Source organism: Plasmodium gaboni, chromosome 12, assembly GCF_001602025.1.
Source record: "Plasmodium gaboni strain SY75 chromosome 12, whole genome shotgun sequence".
Lineage (NCBI taxonomy): Eukaryota > Apicomplexa > Aconoidasida > Haemosporida > Plasmodiidae > Plasmodium > Plasmodium gaboni.
In genome coordinates, this window is record NC_031492.1 from 4,816 (window position 1) to 22,391 (window position 17,576).

Consider the following 17,576-nt stretch of genomic DNA (forward strand, 5'->3'; position numbering starts at 1 on the left):
AAAATTAAAAAAAATTTTTTTTATAAATAAATAAATATGAAATCAAAAAGAAAAGAAAAGGAAAAAAATAAAAAATAAAATAATACAATAAAAATAAAAAAAAAAAAAAAAAGAACATATAATAATTTTAATCATTGAAAATAAATATAACTATATTTATTTATTAGAATAAATATATGCTTTTTTTCTTTTTTAAAAGAAATATTATAATTTATGCTTTGATAAAAAAAAAAAGTCGTAGGAAATAAAATAAATAAAGTGATATATATATATATATATATATATATATATATACATTTTTATTAAAAATATCTGAAATTTAAGAAGAAAAATATATGAACATAAAATTTGAAATAAAAATTTTTGACTTTTATAACTTTATTATTATTATTATTATATATATATAATTAATTTTATGATTTTATTTATTTATTTTTTATTAATGCCTATCATTATATTATTCTAATTGCATCTTAATATATTTTACGATTCACAAAAAAAAATACAAATTAATTTATATTAATTTTTAAAAAGTTATCTCATATAAATTTATTTTTTCTTTCTTTACAGTATGCTATCAATTTCAAACTATTTTTATGATTATCATATAAACCTTCTTTAATTTTTTTAAGAAATTATATAAAACTTTGGAAAAAGCTAATTATATCTTCAGCTTAAAAAAAATTTCTTAATCAAATTTTGAAAATTATTACTATATTTCATTTTCAATACTTCATAAAGGGATTATTTTCCTTCCTATGAAAAGGGATAAATTCATCATCATCATACCTTTATATATATATATATATATATATATATATATATACATTTATGTAATAGAAATTATATAACCTCTTTTATTTTTCCATTCACCTAATATCACAAATATCATTTAATTATTATATACTCATAAAAATAACAACCTGAAAGAACTACAACATCATATTATAATTTTTCCTTTTCATATTTATCATGTAAATGATATATTCTACACATTTTTCTATTGTTCATATTACTATTTTTTTCTCGCTTAATAATAAAACAACCATATTCATTTTATAATAATATCTATAACAATAGTATAATAAATGTATTATTAAAATATTATATATCAAGGGGAATTCCTCAATATACTATTTTTATAATATACATTATATAATTTTTCCTTTGAAATTAAAGAAGAAAACATTAAAAAAAAAAAATTAAAAAAAATAAATTATAAAATTCATAAAATATATTTAACAAATCTCTACAAAGTACAACTTCAGAATATTTTACCGGATAACAGGAATTAAAAATATATTATACATTTATTAATATATGTACTTTTTTGTGAAAATATAAAATGCTCAATTAAATTATTTAATAATATATATTATATGTAACTGATGTGCCTATTTATGTATGCTTCTTTTTTAAAACATAATTATACGTTTATAAGTATTACATAATGTAATTTTTGGTTTATATTAAATATACATTATTTAATTTTTCTTTTTCTAAATATTTTGTGAAGAAAACATAAATAACAGATTTTTCAGAAGAATAATATTATGAAATTAGTAATTTTTTTTTTTTTTTCGTTTTTAATATTTTCATTACAAAACCATTTAACTTATTGTAATTTTAAAAATATTCATGTAACATTGATGTGCATTTAATTATATTAATACTATATCTACAAATATTTAATTATGTCGTCATAAAATTTTTATTTTTTCATAGAACTATGTTAAATTTTTTATAAATTTAAAAAACTTGTGAAAAAAAAAAAAAAAGATAAAAATATATAAATTAATTAACTTTAATCATAATACAAATATATAATAAATTTTATTTTAATAAAATATATTTATTTTTTAATAAAAAATTTATTAAACATATATAAAAAATATATATATAATAAGATACACAAAAAAAATAAAATAAAATAATAAGCATATAAAAGAATAAATAAAATACATAAACATAGAATATATATTAATATATATTCATTGATTATTTTTCATGAAACCATGGGTGTTCCATTAAATCTTTTATATTCAATTTTTCACTGTATTCCTCTTTCATCAATACCTAAAGATAAAAAGAATAAATAAATAAATAAATAAATAAATAAATAAATAAATAAATAAATATATATATATATATATATATATATTTTCATAACAATATGATAAAAATATTCATAACATCTTCATGAACATTTCATTCAAGTTAATTTTTTTTTTATTATATTATAATTTACCTTAATTATATTTTTTAAATCTTTTGGCCATAAGCATGTTGACGAATAGCAATCCAAATTCATATTATTATCAACAAATTTTGAAAACATTACACATTCAGATGGAAAGGTTGTTTTCCATATATGTCCACAGTTCCAAATCCATATGAATAAAACTCCGAGCATAAAATAATCAGCTTGTGAAACATTAAAATAATATTTTTTTCTAAACCTTTGGATAGTAATCGATTTCACATGTTCAAAGGGATCTATAACTTTTTTTTTTCTCAACATTTTTATAATTCTCCAACACCTTATTGGTGTATATTCCCGTTTTCCTATAGTTGGTACGCATGATTCAAAAAAGTATATTTTTTCTTTTTTTTTTTTATCTAAATGTCTTAATTTATTTGAATAAATAGGTGTACATTTACCAAAGTCACATATACGTATATCATAATCATCTGTTATTAATACATTTTCAGCAGTTAAATCTAAATGACTCAAACCTGCCTTATGTAATCTTACTAATATATTTAAACATTTATAAACTATATCTTTTTTGAATTTATCAGTATGTCTTACAGAAGATATATCATTTTTAAATCTTTTATTAAAATCATATAAATCCTCACCAAAAAATTCAGAAACCATAACAACATATCCATCCATATCGTTATTTAATCTTTCAATTAATAAATCATTAAATTCATATATATCTTTAAATTTATAATCTTCCAATATATGTTCATTTATATTTTTTCCATCATATAATATTTTTAATAATTTAGGTGCAATTCCCGGATGATATTCACTTAAAAAAGATAATGCAATTGCTTCCATAACATAATTCTCTGCTTTTTCTAAATATTCTCCATTATACTTTTCCATTAAATTAAATTGTTTTATCCACCATTCAATAGGTATTCTTTTTATAAATAATTTTATTTCCTTTCTATTCTCTCCATCATATGAAGGGATAACTGTTTTAAACATTTCTTGAACCCTACCTTTCGATTTACCATCACCAATTATAGGAATGGATTTTAATTCAAAATCTGAATATTTTACCCCATTTATGTTAAAATGTTCTGAAAAACCTAAAAGGTTTGCTAATGTTTTTTTACCTAAATACCAATTATATATATAATTCTCTTTCGATTCTTCTTCTTCTAAATTAGATATACATACTATATTATTATTTTCTCCATATTTATATATACATTCATAAGTATCAACACTTTTTGTATTCTCAACATTTGACGTATTAAATAAATTACTTGTACCTTTTTCATTCTCCTGTTCTTCATTATTATACTCTTCTTCATTTGACATATTCTCATTTTTACACAATATTTTCTCATTATTGGTTATATTATCATTAGATATTTTAAATTCATCATCTTCTACATTACAGTTATTCATATTTCCCAATTCCTCCTTACTATTCAACTTAGTATCGTTGTCATTATCATGGTTCAAGTTATAATTATCAATTTCAGCTAAACATTTTGAAGGTCTATCAAATAAAACTAATGATTGAAATGTCTTAAATTTTATAAACCCAATATTCTGTAAAATTAAATATATATATATATATATATATTACCATAAAATGTAATTTACAATTTCATAAAATATTATATTAATACTATATGATACGATCTACTTAAAAAAAATAAATAAATAAATAAATAAACATTCATATATTTAAAATATTTTTATCTATATCTTACCAAGAACAACAAATAAAATAACCATAAAAGATATAACATAGATTTTGTACAGAACATATTTCTTAAATATACATTTTCTTGGCCTTTTATTCTTTTCATAGTATAATTTTTTTTAAAGACCTAGAAAAATAAAAAAAAAAAAAAATTCATCTATATTGATGTGATCATTAGTTAAATTAGAATTAAATATATATTAAAAAAAAAAAAAAAAAAAAAAAAAATTAAAATGAAAAAGAAAAAGAAAAAGAAAAAGAAAAAGAAAAAATGTCCATATTAAATATATTTTTATTATTTGGTGGTCCTACGATATATAAAATAATTCGAACAATTCATATTATATATATATATAATATATATATTTTTAATAAATTATTTTAAGTACTCAATTTTCTTTTCATTTTTTTTTTTTGGAATTTAAAAACATGCTAATTCATAAACCAATATATTTTTAATAATATCATACATATATATTAAAATCAAATAGAAGAAATTCGTAAAAAAAAAAAAAAAAAAAAAAATTAAAATAAATAAATATATATATATATATATATATATATATATATATATATGATATATTAATATATATATATATATATATATATATATATATATATATATATATATATATAATATATTAATATAGATATATTTAAAAAAAAAAAAATACATAAAATAATATAATACTTTTTTCTATTTAATATACATTCAATATATTTTTTTTTTTTATTTTAAAATTATAATTATATATATCATATGATCAATAATAACCTTTTGCAACGTCAAAAATTTTTGCGAACCCGTATTCAATAGTTTATATATTACAACAGTCTCTTTAGAATTATATAATATATTTATATATATACATATATATATAAATATATATAATACAGAACAAGACTAAATACAAAATTATATTTTCATTTAATTTTTTTAAAAACAGTATAATTATATTTTAATATATTATGTGTATTTTTCTCATTTTTATAAATTTTTAAAATAAAAGAAAAAAAAAAAAAAGCATTATTCGTTTTGAGAAAAAGTAAAATATTAAACTTTTAATACATAATTTTTATAATACTATTGTATATTTTTTTTTAAAACAAACAATTTATTATAAAAACAGAAAATTAATATATTAAGAAATCATATATTATTTTTCTTATAATTATTTTTTTATAATAATTCTATTTAGATTTCACTTAATTTTATTTTTTATTATAATAATTAAATATTTTATTTATATTATATTAATAATATATATATATATATATTATCAAGAACAACAATTTTAAATACTTATTATTTTTCCTGCAACTGTAACCAAAAAATGTATAGTATATATTAATATTATTTAAATAACATCATAAATACAAGATAAATACATAAATATATTATATGTTATAATATATTTATAATATATATTATTAAAGTATTTATTTTCATAGCAATTTTTTTATAAAATATACTAATATGAATACAAAAATAATAATAAATTTATTTTTATTATATATATATATATATATATATATATATATATTTATATGTAAAATAAGAAAAAATTTAAAAAAAATTAAAACACATTTTTTATAATTATATTATACCTCAAAATAACAATATGTTATTTTATTATTTTTTTTTTTTGGCTTTACAGAAAAATATAATTCCCTTTTTTTTTTTTTAATATTTACATATAATATATATAAAAGTTATAAAAAATAAATTTTTTTTTTTTTTTATCATCATTAAAAAAAAAGTGTTAATTTATCATAATTTGTAATATAATTTAATATATATATATATATATATATATATATTACTTATTTTTTTTTATTTTATTTATATTTATGTATGATTATTATAATTTTCAATTATATGTACATGATTTTAACAATAATATTTTTTTTGTCATAAAATGATTAAGATTATTTTTTAAAAGTCAAACGAATTATGTTTTAACTGATATAAAAAGTAAAATTTTAAAACTTATAAAAGTATTCAAAAAAAAGAGAAAAAAAAAAAACATATATATTATTATATGTGTGTCCTATAATGCAATGACATAAAGTAAATTTAAAAAACTAAATGAATAAATTGTAAAAATTTTTATTTATTTTCATATTTTATTAACAATTTCAATTTAAAAAAAAAAAAAAAAAAAAAAGAAACCAAATTATAATTTTATTATACAGAATATGTATGATGTATAAAAACTTTTATACATTTGTGTTTATTTCCCTTTAATTCTTTTTTTTTTAATGTTCATAAAATTGTTATTTGGAAATGAATACAAAAAATATATATCCATGAATTATTATAATATATATATATATATATATATATATATATATATATATATATATATATTATATGTATACATATATTTTTTTTTAATATACTTATAATATGACATTTTTTATGAACCTTTTGTATTAATATCATACTTTTTTTTCAAATATTTTTTAGAATGACTCCTGAATTTATCTGAAAAATTTTCTCTCCATATGTTATTCATTATATCCCTGAATTCTTTCCATTTTTCTTTTAATAAATTTATAGAGAGTAATAAATTATGAGATTTACCATCTTTAATTTTTCGAATTTTCTTATAAAATCCTTTTTCTTTATCCAAAAAAAATCCATGAACATCATTAAAAGCTTTTTTCCATGTTTTTAACATATAATCATATTCTATATTATATTTATTTGCTAATTGTTCACAAAAGACAAATAGTTGACATTCCATGTTCATATATTTTTTTCTTTCATTTTCATGTATATAAAAATATATAACATATATATCATCAATAGTCATTTTACCATAATTATTTTTTATATATTCCATTAAATCTTTATCATTTGATATATGTAATCTATTATTTTTATAATACTTATCAAAATCTAAAATTGCTTCTTCTTTTTTTATATTACCATTATTATCACATACTTTCTTATTTTTACTAAACAATTTAAAATTATTCACCTCATTTATATTATTATCTTCATTTTCTACTTTTATTTTACTAACTTCAGAAGTGTCATACTTATCAAAATCACTTTCACGTTCAAAATTATCTTCAGCAGAAAAATTATTTTTACCGTCAATTTTGTCTTTTTTTTGTGAATTGTAATAAATATCTAAAATATTTTCATTTGCAAAATTAATTTCATCTTCATAATCATCATCATCTTCAACAATAATTTCATAATCAAAATCATCTTCATCTTCAAAATCATCCACATCTTCAAAATTACCTATATGTAGATCTTTATATACATATATATTATTATTATTACCAGAATAATTTGATCTATCGTTCTTATTTCTAAAATAAACTCTATTAGCTGTATACAATTCACATAATATTTTTGAATATTTTCTATGTAATTCAAACTTCCATATGTTCTTCTCCTCACTAATACATAATACATTCTATATAAAAAAAAAAAGAGGGAAAATTAATAAAATAAAATGTATAAATATAAACATGATAATATTTATAGTACCTTATATATATATATATATATATATATATATATATATATTTATTTATTTATTTATATTTTTTTATTACTATATATATAATATATATTATTGCTATAATAAATCCTCTTGGTTTTAAAGTTATTAATGACCTATATATTCTTCTTATATAAATATTACATCCTCCCATATGTTGCAACGTTCTACAAACTTTTCTCCTAACATTTTCATCATTCATATGCATATGATAAAAACTTCTTATGGAATATTTTAAAACTCAAGAAACAAAAATTTTATATATTTTTTCATTTATAAATTCTAAAAACCAATAACCACATATAACCAAATATATTTCTATCTTTTCATCAAATTAAACATAATACATCATATAATAATATAAACCAATATGTTCCTTTTTTATTCAAATATGTAAACATGCATAACAAAAAAAAAAAATAAAATATAAAATAAACAAATATAACAAATAATGTACAGGTAATGCTTTTTTTAAAACTTTATATAAATTTCTTATTTATACATTAATTACATAAAACGTCTTAATAAATTGTATTTTAATTTTTATTATTACTATGATTTTTTTTAATTTCAATGTTTATAAAAAACAGAACCATAAATGAAAAAAATAATAAATAAATTAATAAAATAAATAAATTTAAATATATAAATAAATAATGTACTTTTGTGCTTATAAAGAACGAAGTAATTCATATATATTAAATATAGACGAAATAAGCAATATAGTAATAAATTATATATATATATATATATATATATGTTATTTACTTTTTTGTATAGCATACAAAAAATAATATTATGAATTACTACAATGCTGTATGCACGTATATAATAATAAAAAATATATATTTTTTTATTCTCTTATTTTTTTAATAACATAATATATTATTGTCCCAGTGTTTTACATAATTTTTTTTTTTTTTTTTTCTTTAATATTTTAATAATTTTTACATTTTAACGTAATTTGAATTATATAATAATATAATAAACAACATTGCTTAAAAATATTAATATAATATATGATATATTATAATTCAATTTGGAAACAATATAATATAATAATAAATAACTAAATGTTTTCAAAATATACATTATAAATAATTTATAAAAGAAAAAAAAAATAATAATAACATTATTTTTGTACAATAAGATTAAATTAAACATTACATTAATTTTATATTTAAATAGTATAGAGGTAATAAATAAAATATTAAACTATATTATATATATTATATACCTATTCTGTGGTAACATCTTATATTTTAACAAAACATTTTATTCTTTATTAGTAATATATGGTAAAATGTTTAATTTAATTGATATTATTATTTTTTTTTTTTATATATATTAGAAAACATGTTTTAATTTACTTATATATATATATATATATATATATTATTAATTATTCCTTTCTATTATATATCCGTATATTATTAATATACTATATAAAATCAATTTGAATTAATAAAAAAATTTTATAAGTTCTTTTATATATAACTAGTTATAACCACTATTTTATGATATATTTATGTGTGTTAATTTATAAGTTAGACGGATAAAATATAGTATATAAATATATATACTTATGTTTTTATATATATTTTGTCTTATACATTATTAACGTATATGTTATATGGATAACGTATTAAAAATATATATATAATGAATTAATAATAAAAAGAAATAGTTTTTGTCATTATTATAAATGATCACAAAATAGGAAATATTAATTAAAAAATAAACACATTAAAGTTTTATTATTTTCTATATTTATGTATATATATATAATAATAATAATAATAAATAAAAAAATAACAAATATTCTTAATACATATAAGTATACATATATACATATAAATATATATATATATATATATATATATATATATATATATATATACATATAAATATATATATATATATATATATATATATATATATATATATATACTCCCTTTGTAGACATTTACAAAAATCAAAGAAGGAAATATAATTAACTATAATTTTGTATTACTTAAAATTATCCGATTTTTATTATAATTCATTTTATGAAGAAATTATAATATATAAATAGAATTTACACATATATAGAAATATATCGTTATATTACATGTAAAAATATATTTTTTTCTTTTTTTTAATGTTTCATTACAAAAATAATTTAATCTTCATAGTTGAAATATTTAATTATCTTTTGTTCACATGTCTCTTTCATTTTTTTTCTGAAGTCTTCATGAGTATTGAAACACTTATCAAAGTATTTTTCAGCATCTTTCTTGGATAATACATTAGCCATTAATATGGACAAGAAAGATTTATTAAGTGATCCTTGTACTTTTTCAAATTCATTTGTTATCATATTATAACATGATTTTAATACTCCTCTTGAACCTTCTACTTTTACTTTATGTTTTTCACATTGTTTACGATGGAAATCACTTAATTCCTTTTTGAGCATAGATACTTTATTTTTTTCATTAGTTGTTATTTTAAGTGCTATATTAGTAATGTCTTCTACTGAGACAAATTCTTCTAGTTCTTCAATATCTTTCTTAATTGTAGCTGTTTCATCTTTCTTTATTTTAAATACACCTCTTTCATCGTCGTCAGCATCTTCATCATCGTCATCATCTTCATCATCATCATAGTCATCTTCATCGTCATCATCATAGTCATCAAGTTTTTCTCCATATTTTTCTTTATCTTCATCTTCAGAGCTCTTTCCTTCTACAAATTCTTGTAATACATCTTGAACAATTTCATCAGCTTCTTTCATATCTAAAAATTCATCAAAATTATCTCCAACATTTTGTGGTTTTTTTCTGAGATTCTTTTTAGTATTGCTTTCTTCTTTTTTCTGTTCACTTGTTTTTTCTTCCTTTTCATTTTTTTTCTCTTCTTTTTTCTTTGATTTTTTTTCTTCTTCTGCCTTTTCAACTTCATCTAAATTTCTAACGAAAATTTTCTTACATTCATAAAGAGTATAGTTAGTAAGAGCTCTCCATGCAATTCTTACTGAACAGATTAATGTTTCGAATTCGTTTTTATATAAAGTTTGATCTTTAGCCCAGTCTTCAAATATTTTTGTTAAGCCTGGTAAAAGCTTTTGTGCTTTTGTTTGCACAGCAGTAATACATTCATTTAATTTTTGATCTTTATAATTATCTAAAATTAAATTCTCTTCTTTTAATTTATCGTAATAAGTACTTAAATCATCAAAAGTTTCAAAATACTTATTTTCTTCATTCTTCATCACTCTAACCCAGTGATTATAAGCATCATCTCTAAATGTTTCAGATAATTCATTTAAACCTTCCAAATCAGCATCTAATTCCTTATCTGTTTTGTTATAAACAACAACACCAAATTCATCTGTATAAGGTATAGCACTATAGTTACAACTTATTCTGTATTTTTTTATATCTTTAATAATTTTTTCTTCATCACTCAAATTGGCTTTCTTTGTTTGTCCATATACTTCTTTTAACAAAGACATCATTTCTTCTTTACCTAAGGAAAATACACTAACAACTGAGGGCATAGATAAGTCTAAAACATCATATTCACTTCCAAGTTTAGCTGAAGATAATATTCTTGAAAATCTTGAATTCAAACCGTGTTCAGAAAATACTCCGTTTTCGACACTGCCATTATTCTATGAAAATATAAACATAAATATGTATAAATATATATAAATAGGTATAAATATATATAAATAGGTATAAATATATATAATTATGTAAAAATATATATATATAAATATGTATAAATATATATATAAATATGTATTATACATATATATATATATATATACACCTTAGGTGCCTCATTAACAAGTTCAAAATAAATATAAATATATAATGATAAACACACATAATATATACAAAAAAATATATTATTATACACTTGAAAAAAAAAAAAAAAAAAAAGATTAATATTTTATATATCAAATATTATATTATTGTTATTACCAAAAATGCAACAAGAATTCCTATAACAGATAAAATAGATTTACGAGAAAGAAAAGACCTTAAAGAACTATACATTTTTTATATTTCTTTTTAAAAAATTAAACAAATATAATTACTAAAAATTATATAATAAATTATTTATGTAATTTATATTTTAATTTTTTTCTAAAAAAATTCCATAAAAAAAAAAAAAATTATATATCTATATATAAATAAACATATAATATAATAATAATAAAAAAAAAAAAAAATTATAAAAATTTATAAAAATATATACTAAACCTAAAATTCTCTAAAAAAAAAAAAAAAAAAAAAAATTACACAGAATAATATATATATATAATATTTTATATAAGCATTTCTTGCTTATTATTTTTATGTTTCTAATACATAAATTATAAAAAATTAATAAGATATTTTAAAAAAATTCAGAATATAAAAAATATCAATTTATGGAACATTATATAATATTATACATTAATCAATTAAATACACCTTTTAATTATTTTAAAACAATCCCTTTCCTCCTATTACATATATATTATATACATATTTATGTTATTACATTTAAAAAAAAAAAATTCAATTTTCCAATTTTTTTTTAAGGTATAAAAAATATAATTCTATATGTATAATTTTATACATAATAAAAAATATATTGAAAATATAGTTATAACTGTATAATTAAATATTCACGATCAATTATTAATCAATTTTTTATTCAATATTATATTTTCCAGAGGGAATATAAAAATATATGTGCAATATAAGAACTATATGTATCTAGTATCTTAATATAAAGAGGTACTAATTTTCTATTTTTTTGATCTAATCTTAAATTAATAGAATTAATACAACAAATATTATTCAAAACGGTTTGATATTTATTCATTTTCTCATTTAGGTATATATATATATATATATATATTAAATATATTTTTTTTTTTTTTCCATCCTTATCAACATTTTTAAATTATTATGAATTTGAATTATATGGAATTTTCAACATTTGCACATATTAATATAATTATATATATATATATATATATTTATTTATTTTATTTAAATAAGAAACAATATATAATAATATAATTTTATTATATAAATAAATATATTAAAATTCTTATTTTTTTTCTAGTAATTAATTATATATATATATATATATTTATTTATTTTATTTAAATAAGAAACAATATATAATAATATAATTTTATTATATAAATAAATATATTAAAATTCTTATTTTTTTTCTAGTAATTAATTATTGAATATATAAATATATGTAATATAATATATGTAATCATAATTTATTTTTATTAATTTTTTTTTTTTTATCCCTATATAATATAAATATATTTATTTTTTTTTTAAGGAAATTCTTTAAATTATATTTTTTATTTTAATCTTTCTTTCATATGTGTATACTCTAAAAAATATTTGTACATTTCTTTTTTTTTCTTTTTTTTTAAAATAGAAAATATTTTTTTGTACAAGGAGATCTTTTAATTATTTTATAATTATTATTTTTCATAAAAAAATATATATAGATAAATAATGCATTATTAATAAAATTACACAAGAAAATATTTTCCTTTTTTTCTTATTCTTTTTTTTTTTTTTTTTTTTTTCTTGTTGAGGGGAATATATGTATATTTAATAATAATGACCATATTAATTGCTTAATATATATTAATAATATATATATATATATATTTTTAAAAATATATATAAATAATTTCCAAGAGTGGTATCAATTTTCTAATAAGCCAATATATATTGTAATAAATATTTACATAATATTTTTATAATAAAATAAATTAGTTCATATTTTATATTTATAATGTTATTTGAAAAATATACGTTTTATAAGGAAGATATATAATAATAAAAAAAAAATTTATATATATATAATTAAGAGTAGAATAAAAAAACTAAACAAAAAACAAAAAAATCTTATGTAAAACAGAAAAAAAAAAAAAAAAAACATTTTTTTAATTTCGCATATTAATTATAAATAATGCACATTATTATAGACTTTTTCCATAATATATATACATTTAAATAATTATACAAGAATATTTACATTATATTAATAGTAGTAATGCACAAATAAATAAAAATATAATTATAATCAACAAAACAAGATACATAAAACAATTAATTATTTATATCACTAAAAAATATTCATCATTTTTAAGTATATAAAATAAATAGACAGTATGATGAAATAATAAAATAAAGGAAATGTCAGTATATATATATATATATATATATAAACACCCTCAAATTGTTATATATATATATATATATATATATATATTTATTTATTTATTTATTTATGTATTATTCATATTATATTGTTTTGTTTTTATTTACTATATTTATATATTATAAGCTCTTTCCTTGTTCATAATTTCAATTATATCCTTTTCACTTATTTCCTTTTTATTCTTAACACTTAATGACCATTTCTGCATTAGTTTTCCTAGAATTTGTAATGCCTCTGCTCTTTTGATTCTTATATTTTCATCAACTCCCTCATCTCTTAAAACTCTAGTAGCAGTATATTGAGTAGTTTCTTCTATATCCCATAAAATTAATGTTAGAATATGCATTGTCATAAATCCAAAATATTTATTTTCATCTATTTCTAACAAGGATAATGTTTCTTCGGACAGCATATTATCAATATTATAAATACTTTCACTTCCTACATTACTATCCTTATCACTTGAAATTGCTTCGTCCATAGAAGGTTGTTGTGATATTAAGGCAGAGGAACAACTATACATTCCACATACCCTAGATGGCAATTTAGTCATTTTTGTTCTCTTAGATCTATTTACATGTCTAAAAGATGGATTATATTTTGACATTGGTTCTTTTAATCTCCATTTTGATTTTACCTCGCTTAAATATTTAGTTGCAACATTTTCATATGTCCATCCTATGGATCCTAAAATAGAATTAGAATGAGAAGATTCAAGTAAGCTTTTTATTTCCTTTTCCATTTCAGAAACCCATTCTTTATTATTATCTACAAATGGTTGTATTCTATCTCTTAACAAAAGAGCTAAAACTACTTCTCTTTTTCTTTGCTCATATTCCATTTTTATATCCATATCTTCAAATGGTGATTCTATATCTTCTATTCGTTTTTTCTTTTCAAAAGCTTCTTTAATAAAATAAAATAATTTTAAGTCACCAACATAATGAGACATTTCATCTAAACTATACATTATCATAAATAAAAGCCCCGGTTCCATTAAAAACATTTTCTCTGTTGCTTTTAATCCATGCTTATTATAAATTCTTCTTCTTTCGTCATCAGATAATACTTGATATGCTTCACTCACCAAGCGAAATTTCAATTTAGCTATACGATCTCCTATATTATTATCAGGATGATACTGTAAGGATAAATAATAATAATTACTTTTAATTTCATTTAATTTTGCGTTTGTATCTACATTTAATATTTCATAATATATCGTATTAACAGGCAATACATTATTCCCAGTACTACCATTATAATTATTATCTTTTAATAAATAATTCATACTATGCTCTTTATTTTTATTTTTTAATAAAACTTCTTCTGCTTCTATATCTAAAGAATAATGTATACTGGAATTAGTAGTACGAACTTTTTCAGTATATGTGAAAAGATTTGAGTTTACTGAAGATTTCTCAGATTCATTGTTTTCCTCAAACGATCCATCATCGGAACCACATTTACTATTATTTTTATCTTTTTTTTTCATTTCCTCAAATTCTCTTAATTTTTTCAATTTTTGTGACGTTCTAGTATCTATTGGGTCTCCTAATTCTGTCATAGTATCTTCATTAAACTTACGAGAATGGGCTTCATTTTCTTTATCAATATGTCGAGCTGTTCTACAACATTCTAAATAATTTACGGCTGATAAATTAAAATCTCTATATGGTGAAATAGATACTTCATCTTTTTTATTTTTATTTGGTTCACTACAAAAACAACCAAAATTATAAAAAAATCCTTCTTCATTTTTCTTTTTTTTTTTTTTCCTTTTTTTTCCATTCCCTTGTTTATTTGTATATTCATATTCATCATCATCATCATCTTTTCTTAAATATAAATACATAATAGCATTTTTAAAATCTGCGTCTCTTATATGATTCATTTTTTCTATATCGTAAATCATTGTCATTTTTAATGTATATTTTAAATGATTCGATAAAGCCTTCCAAGCAATTCTACAGGAATTTACTAATTTTCGATATTCATCCATATATAACTCTTTCTTATAATACCATACATTAAAAAGTTTATATAATTCTGTTTTCATATTTTTTTCAATAATAAAAAAAAATTTACTATAATCATTCCATATAGAGTCATAATCTCTTGCTAATATTGACCTTCGAAGTCTTAACTTATCATAATAGCTTTTTAACTCTTTTACTGTATTATTATATTTTGATCTTTCATTTAACATTACTTCATCCCAATTATCTTTGATATCCTGTATCCTTTTCTGTCCTTTTTTCCATATCGTTTCAACTTTTTTATCTAATTGTATATCTTTATTGTTATAGGTAACCGGAGTATAATCATCCATGTGTAATATTAAACCATAATTATTCCATGTCATATATTTATTTAAACTACCTAATATTTCTTGAATATACTTTAACATATATTCTTCCTTATTTTCAAAAACCTCATCTAATATACAAGGAGATGTTTTATATAACAAAGACATGAAATCGCTAGTCAAGGGTGTATTAATATTACTCCTTGAAGTACTTAGAGTTTCTGCTTCACTTAAATATCTTTTGTCTTTATAATTGTATGCTTTCCCATAGTATTCATTATTATTAGGTATATATATATTCTACAAAAAATTATAAAATTATAAAATATATATTATATTATATGTGTATATATAAATACATATATTTATTTATATTTATATTTAATTATTTATTCGTTAAAAAATATATTACATATATTTATAAAATTACCAGTAGTATAAAATACCATATTACAATAATATATATAATTCTACTTATGTAAATTGGGGAATTCAAAGAATTATATTCATTTCTAATATTTTTTTTTTCTTTTTTTTTGTTATAATCCACATGTGCGGTATATTTATAATCCTCTTTTATATTATTCTTGATATTCACAAGAATTCTTAATAAACTAATATATGATTTATTAAAAAATTGCATATTTTATTAATTTTAACACATAAAACGAATAAAAAAAATATATTATTTATTTTTCTATTATAATTACTATTTTTTTTAAATCATCCTCTCCATATTTTACATATAAAAAAAAGCAAATATATAAATAAAAATACATATAATATATATATATATATATATATATATATATCTAATTTGATAATTCAAAAAAAAAAAAAAAAAAATAAGAAATTCATAAATAAAATATCATCTACAAAGAATTTCAAATTGTAAACATATTGAATATATATATATATATTTCAATAAATAAATAAAATATATACACTTAGGAATTAATTAAATAATAAATTGTTAATACAAAAAATAAACACATAAATATATATATCATTTTCCATATATTCCTATATTTCTCTTTTTTAATAGGTGTATAGGATATGTTCTTTTTTATTTTATTATTTTTTTTTTTAACATAAAAATTATATATATAATATACATAAATATATACTATTATGCCTTTTCTATGTGAAAAAATACAATTTGAATCTACAATTAATTTCCTCTCTTTTAAGAAAAAAAAAAAATATATATATAATTTTATATATAAATAAAATATTTATTATATATATTCTCATATTTTTTTCTTTTATTTTTTAGAAACGTTACAATAATGATATTTTATTATTCTAAAAATATATTAATTTACATGTGCACAACATTATGATCTATTTATATTTACATATTTTCCTTATTTATTCTAATATTTTGAAAAAAAAAAAAAAAAATTATATATGAAAATGTAAAATATAATAAAAACATATTATTTTAGCAAAAAAAAAAAAAAAAAAAAAAAAAAAAATTTATTTTTTTTTTTTTTTTTTTTTTTTATTTTTTTTTTTTTTATTTTTTTTTTTTTTTTTTTTTTTTTT

General features: G+C 17.0%; 4 protein-coding genes across 4 annotated transcripts; all 4 read right to left on the reverse strand.

The window, feature by feature from the left end:
- Positions 1 to 1,998: 1,998 nt before the first annotated feature.
- PGSY75_1200800 (serine/threonine protein kinase, FIKK family) lies at positions 1,999 to 4,020 on the reverse strand (the record flags this gene model as incomplete). The annotated part of the gene is made up of 3 exons (XM_018786599.1): positions 1,999 to 2,076; positions 2,249 to 3,799; positions 3,964 to 4,020. The coding sequence occupies 3 exons, from the start codon at positions 4,018 to 4,020 to the stop codon at positions 1,999 to 2,001; spliced, it is 1,686 nt and encodes a 561-aa protein (XP_018640464.1).
- Positions 4,021 to 6,376: 2,356 nt separating this feature from the next.
- Positions 6,377 to 7,682, reverse strand: PGSY75_1200900 (exported protein (PHISTc); the record flags this gene model as incomplete). Its single annotated transcript, XM_018786600.1, has 2 exons — positions 6,377 to 7,393; positions 7,536 to 7,682. 2 exons carry the CDS (start codon positions 7,680 to 7,682, stop codon positions 6,377 to 6,379), a joined length of 1,164 nt encoding a protein of 387 aa, XP_018640465.1.
- A 1,959-nt stretch (positions 7,683 to 9,641) lies between these two features.
- PGSY75_1201000 (exported protein (PHISTb)) lies at positions 9,642 to 11,526 on the reverse strand (the record flags this gene model as incomplete). Its single annotated transcript, XM_018786601.1, has 2 exons — positions 9,642 to 11,135; positions 11,452 to 11,526. The coding sequence occupies 2 exons, from the start codon at positions 11,524 to 11,526 to the stop codon at positions 9,642 to 9,644; spliced, it is 1,569 nt and encodes a 522-aa protein (XP_018640466.1).
- Positions 11,527 to 13,832: 2,306 nt separating this feature from the next.
- PGSY75_1201100 (PHIST domain- and DNaJ domain-containing RESA- like protein) lies at positions 13,833 to 16,671 on the reverse strand (the record flags this gene model as incomplete). Its single annotated transcript, XM_018786602.1, has 2 exons — positions 13,833 to 16,328; positions 16,459 to 16,671. 2 exons carry the CDS (start codon positions 16,669 to 16,671, stop codon positions 13,833 to 13,835), a joined length of 2,709 nt encoding a protein of 902 aa, XP_018640467.1.
- Positions 16,672 to 17,576: the final 905 nt, after the last annotated feature.